The sequence below is a fragment of the Galeopterus variegatus genome, unplaced genomic scaffold (genome assembly GCF_000696425.1).
Source record: "Galeopterus variegatus unplaced genomic scaffold, G_variegatus-3.0.2 Scaffold543, whole genome shotgun sequence".
Classification (NCBI taxonomy): Eukaryota; Metazoa; Chordata; class Mammalia; order Dermoptera; family Cynocephalidae; genus Galeopterus; species Galeopterus variegatus.
In genome coordinates this window covers 243,356-253,665 of record NW_007726654.1, presented here as the reverse complement: position 1 = coordinate 253,665, position 10,310 = coordinate 243,356, and the positions used below count along the sequence as shown (strand labels likewise).

Sequence of the window (10,310 nt, the reverse complement as noted above, 5' to 3'; positions counted from 1 at the left end):
TCAGATATATATTCTGCAAATATTTTCTCTCACTCTGTTGGTTGTCTTTTCACTCTGTTGATTGTTTTTTTCGCTTGTGCAGAAACTTTTTAGTTTGATATAATCCCATTTGTTTATTTTTCCTTTAGTTGCCTGTAATTTGGGGTTCATATTCATGGAGTCTGTACCCACTCCTACTACCTGGAGTGTTTACCCTATGTTTTCTTTAAGGAGTTTTATTGTTTCAGGATGTATATTTAATTCTTTAATCCATTTTGAGTTGATTTTGGTATATGGTGAGAGGTATGGGTCTAGTTTCATTCTCCTACATATGAATATCCAGTTTTCCCAGCACCATTTGCCTGAAGAGGCAGTCTCTTCCCCAGTGTGTAGACTTGGTGTCTTTGTCAAAGATGAGATGGCTGTAGGTGTATGGGTTTATTTCTGGGTTCTCTATTCTATTCCATTCACCTGGGTGTCTGTTTTTATGCCAGTATCATGCTGTTTTGGTTATTATAGCTTTGTAATATAGTTTAAAGTCAGGTAGTGTTATGTCTCCAGCTTTATTTATTTCTTTATTTATTTGCTCAGAATTGCTTTGGCTATGCATGGTCTTTTGTTATTCCATGTAAATGTTTGGATAGATTTTCCATTTCTGAGAAAAATGTCATTGGAATTTTGATGGGGATTGCATTGGATCACTTTGGGTAATATGGACATTTTCACAATGTTAATTCTTCTGATCCAAGAGCATGGGATATCTTTCCATCTTCTTGTGTCCTCTTTAATTTCTCTCCACAGTGGTTTGTAGTTCTCTTTGTAGAGTTTTTCACATCCTTGGTTAACTTTATTCCTAAGAATTGTATTTTTTTGGTGGCTATTATAAATGGGCTAGCTTCCTTGATTTCTTTTTCTGCAAGTTCACTGTTGGGAGTATAAAAATGCTACTGATTTTTGTGTGTTGATTTTGTATCCTGCAACTTTGCTGAAATCATTTATCAACTCTTAAGAGTGTTTTTGTAGAGGCTTTAGGGTTTTCAATATATAGGATCATATCATCCACAAACAGGGACAGTTTGACTTCATCTCTTCCAATCTGGATGACATTTATTTCTTTCTCTTCTCTGATTGCTCTGGCTAGTACTTCCAACACTATGTTGAATAGGAGTGGTGAGAGTGGGCATCCTTGTCTAGTTCCTGTTCTTAAGGAAAAAAAGCTGAAAGCTTTTCCCTGTTCAGGATGATATTGGCAGTAGACTTATCATATATGGCTCTCATTGTGTTGAGATACTTTCCATCTGTACCTAACTTGTAGAGAGTCTTTATCATGAATGAATGTTGAATTTGGTCAAATGCTTTTTCAACATCTATAGAGATGATCATATGGTTTTTGTCTTTGCTTTTATTGATGTTGTGTATCACATTTATTGATTTGCATATGTTGAGCAAACCTTGCATCCCTGGGATGAATCCCACATGATCATGGTGGATAATTTTGTGTATGTGTTGATGTTTTCTGTTAGCTAGTATTTTATTGAGGGTTTTTGCACTATATTCGTCAATGATATTGGCCTATAGTTTTCTATTTTTGATGTATCTTTGTTTTTGGTATCAGGGTGAATTTTGCCTCATGGAGTAAGTTTGGGAGAATGGCCTCTGTTTCAACCTTTTGAAATAGTTTGTAGAGAATTGGTATCAGTTCCTCTTTGAAGGTTTGCTAGAACTCTGCAGTGAGCCTATCTGGTCCTGGGCTTTTCTTTGTTGGGGTCTTCTGATAACAGCTTTCATCTCTTTTATTGCTATTATTCTGTTAAGATTTTCCATATCATCTTGGCTCAATTTTGGTGTTTTTATGTGTCCAGAAATTCATCCATTTCCTCCAAATTATCAAATTTGTTGGCATATCATTGTTTATAGGAGTCTCTAATGATTCCTTTTATTTCTGAGGTATCAATTGTAATATCACCTTTTTCATTTCTAATTTTTGTTATTTGGGTCTTCTCTCTTCTTAGTTAGCCTTGCTAAAAGTTTGTCAATTTTACTTATCTTTTCAAAAAACCAACTATTTGTTTCATTGATCTTTTGTATTGTTTTTCAGGTTTCTATTTAACTTAGTTCTGCTCTGATCTTAATTCTTTCTTTCCATCTTCTAACTTTGGGTTTGGATTGTTCTGGTTTTTCTAGATCTTTAAGGTGAAGTGTTAGGTTGCTTATTTGCCATCTTTCCATTCTTCTGAAGTAAGCATTTAATGTGATAAATTTCCCCCTTAGTTCTGCTTTTGCAGTATCCCACAGGTTTTTTTTATGATGTGTCACTATTTTCGTTAGTTTCATGAATTTTTTTTTGATTTTCGGTTTAATTTCTTTTTGGACCCATCTGTCCTTAAGTAGAAAGTTTAATTTCCATGTGTTTGTATGGTTTCCAGAGTTACATTTATTATTGATTTCTAATTTTAATCCATTTTGATCTGAAAAAATACATGGAAGAATGCCATTTTTAAAAAATTTGTTGAGGGCTGGCCCGGTGGCGCACTCAGTTGAGTGCGGCGCTTGGGAGCGCGGTGGCGCTCCCACTGAGGGTTCGGATCCCATATAGAGACCGGTCTGTTCACTGGCTGAGCGCGGTGCGGGCGCGACACCGAGGGTTGCAATTCCGTTGCCAGTCGCGGTATCCGGGTGCGACACCGAGGGTTGCGATCCCGTTACTGGTCAGGAAAAAAAACACAAAAAGGAAAAAAAAATTTTGGTTGAGACTTGCTTTGTGACCTAACATGTGGTCTATCCTGGAGAATGTTCCATGAGCAGATGAGAAGAATGAATATTCTGAGGTTATTGGATGGAATGTTGTGTAGATATCTGCCAGGTCCAATTAGTCTAAAATGTTTAGATCTTGTGTTTCTCTATTGACTTTTTGCCTAGATGACCTGTCCAATGTTGAAAGTGGGGTGTTCAGGTCCCCTGCTATTATGGTGCTAGTGTCTATGTCATTCTTTAGATCTAATAGTGTTTGCTTTATAAATCTGGCTGTTCCAACATTGGGTGCATATACATTTATGATTGTTATGTCTTCTTGATGTATAGATCCTTTTATTATCATATAGTGGCCTTCTTTATCTCTTTTTATGGTTTTTGGTTTAAAGTCTATTTTATCTGATATAAGAATAGCTACTCCTGCTTGTTTTTCATTTCTATTTGCATGGTATATCTTCTTCCATCCATTCACTTTTAGTCTATGTGTGTCTTTATAGGTGAGGTGAGTCTCTTGAAGGCAGCATATTGTTGGGTCCATCTTTTTAATCCAGTCAGTCAGTCTGTGTCATTTAAGTGGGGAATTTAATTCATTTACTTTTTTTTTTTTTGGTCCTTTTTTTTTTTTTTTTTTTTTGAGACCGGCCGCACCGCGCTCAGCCAGTGAGCGCTGTGAGTGCACCGGTCATCCCTATATAGGATCCAAACCCACGGCGGGAGCGCTGCTACGCTCCCAGTGCCGCACTCTCCCAAGTGCGCCACGGGCTTGGCCCTTCATTTACATTTAGAGTTATTACTGAAAGGTGCTGATTTACTCCTAGCATTTTACTGATTTTTGTTTAGACATCTTAAGTATCTTTTCTTTCTGATTTTCTGTTTGTTTTCTGTATTTGTTGGTTTCTTGGAGTGGTAAATAAAACTATTTTTTGTCTTTATTGTTGGCATTTTTGTTTTGCTGGTAGGTTTTGTTCTTTCTTGAGTATTCATGGCAGTGATGGTTGTTTTCCAGGTATCAAACCCCGTACTTCCTTGAGAATTTCTTGTAAGGCTGGTTGTGTGGTAGTGAGCTCCCGCAGTTTTTGTTTGTCTGAGAAATATACTATTTGTTCTTCATTTCAGAAGGATAGCCTCCTGGGTAAAGTATTCTTGGCTGGCAATTTTTGTCCTTTAGTATTTTGAATATATCATCCCATTCTTTTCTGACTTTTAGGGTTTCTCATGAAAAGTCTGATGTTAGTCTGATTTGGGCTCCCTTATAGGTGACTTGCTGCTTCTCTCTTGGGGCTTTTAAGATTCTCTCTTTGTCTTTGAGTTTTGCCAGTTTAACTATAACATATGTTGGAGAGGACTTTTGAGGTTGAATATGTTTGGGGATCTTTTGACCTCCTGAATCTGAAGATCTGTGACTTTCCCTGTACCTGAGTTTTCTGCTATTATTTCATTGAATATGTTTTCAATGCCATTTCCTTTTTCTTCCCCTTCTGGAGTACCCATGATTCTGATATTTGAGCACTTAAAATTGTCTATTATCTCTCTTAGATTTTCTTCAATTTTTTAAATTCTTTTTTCTTTTTTCTGGTCTGCCTGTGTTAATTCAAACAGCCTGTCTTCAAGGTCAAAAATTCTGTCTTCTGCTTGTTCCAGCCTGCTGGTTAGACTTTCTGTTGTGTTTTTATTTCATTGAATAAATCCTTCAGCTCCACAAGCTCTGCTACATTCTTTTTCAGACATTAATTTCTTTGTACATTTCTTCTTTCAGATCCTGTATATTTTTTCTCATTGTATTGTGTTGTCTAACTGAATTTTCTTGTATCTCATTTAGTTTCCTTAGAATTGTTGCTCTAAATTCCTTGTCAGCCATTTCAAGAAGTTCCTGCTCTGTAGGATCTAGAGCTTGAGAGTTATTATTTTCCTTTCTTGGTGATATTCTTTCTTGATTTTTCATATTTCTGGTATTTTTCCTTTGGTGTTTAGTCATTATGGCAGGGGGATCACAGTCCATTCATTCCACCCTGATGCCTGGCCTGGATCCTGAAGGGACTGCCAATTCTGGGCAGCAGGAACTAGCCTGGGCCGGGGGTCCCGTGGTGCGTGGCTCCTGCCTGTTCCAGCGCGGCTCTCAGGCCTCCTGTTGTTGCTTTTTAATAGATGCAGATTCATTGATTTTGGGGAGAGAGTAACGCCAGGAACTGTCTACTCTGCCATCTTGACGACCAGAAACCCCCTCAGTGTAGCCATTTTGGAAAACATTATGGAGCTTTCTCACCCACTGCAGATAGAACCCACCATACAATCCAGCAATCCCACTGCTGGGTATATACACAAAGGAATGAAAGTTATCATGTCGAAGGGATACCTCTACCCCCGGTTCATTGCAGCTCTATTTATAATAGCCAAGATATGGAACCAACCTAAATGTCCATCAACAGACAAGTGGATAAGGAAAATGTGGTGTGTGTATACACACACACACACACACACACACACACACACACACACACACACACGTATATATATGCAATGTAATACTATTCTGCCATAAAAATGAATGAAATTCTGCTACTTGCAGCAGCATGGGTGAGCTTGGAGAAAATTATGTTAAGTGGAACATGCCAGGCACACAGAGAGAAATACTGCATGTCCTCAGCTATAAGTGGGAGCAAAGGAAGAAAGGGAGGAAGGGACGGAAATAAACAATCACAGTAGTACGTTGAACTTTCAGAAGGAGAGAACGGAACTGTGGTTACTAGAGGTGGGAAAGAGGGAGAGGGAGGGGAGTTAGGGAGAAATTGGGTAATGGATACACAGAATGATTACGTTTTGCAAGGATGAATATGTTAATTTCCTGATTTGATCATCACATATTATACACAAATACTGATAGTCAACTCTGTACCCCACAAACATGTACAATCAATTATGCTGCAATAAAAAAAAAAGAAAGAAAGAAAAATCAGAAGCTCTAACAACACTAGTCCTCCATCCCCATACGTCCACTGCTGGCTGGAGTTGTGCAGTGGCTGTTCCCTTTGACAAGGAGATGGGAAGGTGCTTTGCAATTAGCTATAGTCCCCACCATTCCCTAGTACTCCTGTGACAGGGAATGCCAGTCTCCCTGTAGCATCACCATCCTCTTACCAGTTTTCTTATATTAGAGGTAAGAGGAAAATGAGCTTTCACATCATGCTTTGATTCCTATTTTTTTTTTTCTTCCCTAGGTGTTCCCTTCCCAAAGAACTTCCTTCAGATCTGCAAGAAGATCCTGTGCCGCCTTTTCCGGGTCTTTGTCCACGTGTACATCCACCACTTCGACCGGGTCATTGTGATGGGTGCGGAGGCCCATGTCAATACCTGCTACAAACATTTCTATTACTTTGTCACAGAGATGAACCTCATAGACCGCAAGGAGCTAGAGCCCTTGGTAAGTGTCACCATGCAGAAATGGCACCTGAGTCACCCCTGTGAGCTCAGCCACTCATCACAGTACATGCCAGACCCATGGAAATGCTCACTAATGACTAGCTCTTGGCTGAAGGATTGCAAAGTTGGACAGGGTTTAGCAGTCAGCTAAAGGCCAGGAGATGCCAAGATGTCCACTGCCACCAAATAAATGTTTTAGATTTCTCTCTAAGAGGTGACAAAATGTAGTGGGAGTCGTTTGGGCCAGAGGAAGTAGCTTTTAATTGTCACCTCTGAAATCATTCACCTATTTATTTAATCCCTTAAATGGGCATCTTCAATGTCTCATGTCACCTCTCACACTGTTAATCAAAGATGATCAGAAACATTTCTTTGGTCAGTAAATAAATATTTAGCACCTACTGTGTGCCAGCTGCTAGGCATAAGATGTCACATAAAGCTGCTTTTGAACAGCTTTTGCTCCAGAGATAGAGACAGAAGTAAGCTTTAAATAAGAATACAGTAGCATAGGGACTTTGCTTTTCATACAGAATATCCTGCAATGCAGTTTTAATGGGATATTTAGAATTCAGAGCATTTGATATAAAACTTCAGTATTATTGTTTGGGTGAGAACAGGGCTTATTTTCTTTATAAGCCATTTTTACGGTTGTACTCAATTTGTGCTTTAGAAGTCAAGGATCCCTAACAACCTCATCACCTTTTATAACATGTGGTATCTTAATGCAAACCCTTTCATCACAGCTGTTTCTGGTTGGTTCTATGGAGTACTTTCTTATGCAGTGCAATACATTGCTTTATAGAAAAGTCATGCTTTTTTGTTGAAACAGCTAAAGTGGTAGTTTTGCTAACAATAGCTGACAGAGCAACTGCATTTCATCCATCTCCATTTGAATAATGGCCAGAATGCCAGAGCCGGGCTGTCCTCTTTGCTGTCCCTTTCTCTTTATGTACATGGTTTAAAATATAGATTTTATTATTTCATACATATGGTGAAGCCAACAGATGGAGCGATGACTGCTATTGAAAAGACCATTCGTTATACTCACAGATCCCAAGAGAAGAGGGCATGCCACACCATGGGGGCCACATGGGGAAGCATTAGGGTTGGTCAGGAGACAGAGGGAGCAGGAAAAACGTGGGCAAAAGCCTTTCTTGTGGTTTCCCTGGAAGGAACAGGCAAGGCAGAGTAGGCAGGCGTAGGGTCAACTAATTTGAATAATCTCAGTGGGCTCTGGGGCATAGGTGATGTCTCTGGTTTGGCTGGTACCTGGCCCTGGGGTGGTTAGTGTGAGCCCCTGATGGAGGAGGTGGCTGGGGGTGTGGGATTGTGATCGGTTGGTTTGTATTGGTTGGTGGTATGTAAATAGCTTGAGGTGAATTTATCATCTCTAGGGATTAGCTAGCCCTAGGAGGTGCAGTCTGTCCAGGGTCAGGAAGGCTCCAGATGTTGAAGAATCAAAGAACAAAATATGAAAGAAATGTTTAATGCAGTACACTACCTGTATCTGGCAAAGAAGATGTTGGTGAATTTTATATATCAGCTTAGAGTTTCCCAACTCATAGTCTATTATTGTGCTATGAGAGTACATGGCAAAAAATATTTTTCTTTGCATCAGTCAATAGTTCTGGAACAAAGCAAGATTTTTTAGATACAATTGAGATGTTTCATAGCATTAGCTGAAGAAGAGCTAATTTCCTTCACTTTCTTTCACAGCAGCTTTCTAGAAAGTTCTGGAGGAACTGAGTTGTCTCTGAAAGCAGTTGGGCAACTTGTACAGAAAGAGTCTCAAAGACATTGATGATTGAGTTTTGCTAGATTGTCTTTTATAAAGGCTGTGTGGCTAAACCACCACCACAAGAAGAAAAGGTGATGGGCAAGAGTTGATAAAGCTAATTTCAGAAAATGTCAAGGACAGAGGAAAGAGTGGCCAGGTACCATGAACATGAAGAGTAGGGAGAAACCACTGAGATCTCGTAGACATCGTTCTGCTTCTGAGGGTTTTAGTTCAGTTCTCTTCAGTGGACACCTTCAGGTAAAGGGAAAAATAGCTGCCCCAAAGGCCCATCAGAAGGAAGAGGCTGTCCTAAGCACTCACTCACACTTTCAGATTTGCTGAGCTAAAGGAACAGAAACATCAGATGGATAGAGCTGAGAGTCAGTTTCTCCTTTATGCGCAGAAGCATAACAGCCATTGTAGGATAAAACTGAGTGTGAATTAGCAAGTAGAGAAAGCCTTTCTTTGACATCAAAAAACTGTTATTTTCTATAAATGAAGAAGGCTCCGGGGATTCTAGCACCTAGCAGTACCAGGAGCTGACTTGAAGTCTCAGAGTCAGAGAGAGGACCCAAACAAGCCAATATTTTAGATAAGAATCTCTTTGGGGGGCCTGGAAGGAAAACAATGATTAGATTAACCAGGAATTACTAACAGTGGAAGTGAGCAAGAAGTGTATGATTTTTTTCCCCCCAGAGGCTTATATTTCTTTAAATCTTGCTTGAAACAGTATTCAGTATTCTTCCCACATTTATGTTTTGCTCATTATAATTACAGGGAAATTAATCTTAATGCTTTTAAATATTAGTAAGTTTTTTAATGCTTTATTGTCTGAAATTATAGATTTGCTTACATAAACCAAAACCTATAAAATAACAGAAAAAGATATTGAGAATGTTTCTGGGGCCAATAATTATATAATGTCAGGCTCTGGATATTTAGCATATTTAGTGACCACTAAGAATGCTATACTTGTGGACTGTTATTGCTGAAATAAGAACCTTCAGTTCAAAGTCTATAGTGCTGAAATACCTAACTTGTAAGTCAACTGTTGCAATGCACATATTAATATCAAGCATAGCATATCAAATCAACACAGTTTTACTTGATTTGCATGTATTAAGTACTCTATATATATATATACAAAGCAAGTTCAGATGTTCTAAGCACATGAGAAAGACACACTCTTGAGAAATTTACATTGCAGTCTAAAAAATATAAAATAATGAATCACCCATCTTTGGCCCTTGAAGGATGATGAAGTAGTGAGGCATTTGGCTTCACATTCTGCTTGTACATTCTTTAGACTCTAATGCCGCTGGGGGCCAGAAGGGCAGCATTTGTCCAGCCAGTTTCCTTTAGGATGTCAGCATCCCCAGAGTTCCCACACCACCAGTGGGACATTCCTGGTTTCATGCCTTGGGGTAGAACTCAGAGACCCCACTTCATATTTGCCTCCTCCATGATTCCACCATGCATAGCCACACTCCTCCATTCCCAGAGCCCACTTGACTGCTTTTGTCTGATATTGACTGATCGTCCAACACAGGGGTTTGCTGAGAGTCCAGCAGCCCACAAGAGTAGGAGATTCAGATCATACAGGGCGTAAGACAAGACTCAGACTCTCTGGGTTCCAACCCCGGAAATTTCGTTTGCTAATTTGCAACCTGAGAGTCCAGCAGCCCACAAGAGTAGGAGATTCAGATCATACAGGGCATAAGACAAGACTCAGACTCTCTGGGTTCCAACCCCGGAAATTTCGTTTGCTAATTTGCAACCTTGAGCAAAATACTTGGCTTTTCAAAGCCCCATTTTCCTTATTTATAGAATGGATATAATAATAGAATTATAAAAATTAAATGAGTTCATCACATGGTAAATGTGTAAGAAATGTTAGCTGTTACATGAGATCATGAATGTAACGTGCTGATATACAGTAAGGGAAGCAGTTCAGTTCTCCCTTCCCTAGCTCAGGGGCTTCTGCCATGTTAGTGATCCCCCAGGTATCCTTGTAGCAGGTGGAGTTCATTGTATTTGTATTGGTCTCTCCCATGGGATTGTCATCCCTTCAAGGGCTTGGAGTATCTGGGACATATTGCATTGCCCAGGCTGCCTAGCACAGAATGAATGCTTACGATGTTTCTGTGTTGGGGAGAGTACTTTAAGGGTGTTGCACCTCCACTCAATGGGATTACACACGAGTCGTTCTTACCTTGGTGCCACCCTCATCTCAGAACATGCCTGTAGACCTCCACTTATTCATTATCTTGTTGGAAACCATGCTTCATCCTATCTGATTAGCAGTGGAGATTAAAAGCAAAATAAGAGGGCTGGCCCGGTGGCGCACTGCTACAGTGCGCCGCTTGGGAGCGCGGTGGCGCTCCCG

At 39.7% G+C, this 10,310-nt stretch overlaps 1 protein-coding gene across 1 annotated transcript in view; it reads left to right on the top strand.

Moving 5' to 3' along the window:
- MOB3B (MOB kinase activator 3B) overlaps window positions 1-10,310 on the top strand; it is a 127,885-nt gene that overhangs the window by 87,968 nt on the left and 29,607 nt on the right. The window contains exon 2 of the mRNA XM_008569911.1: window positions 5,946-6,148. Within this exon, the coding sequence (XP_008568133.1) occupies window positions 5,946-6,148 (203 nt within the window). The remainder of the gene's footprint in view (window positions 1-5,945; window positions 6,149-10,310) is intronic.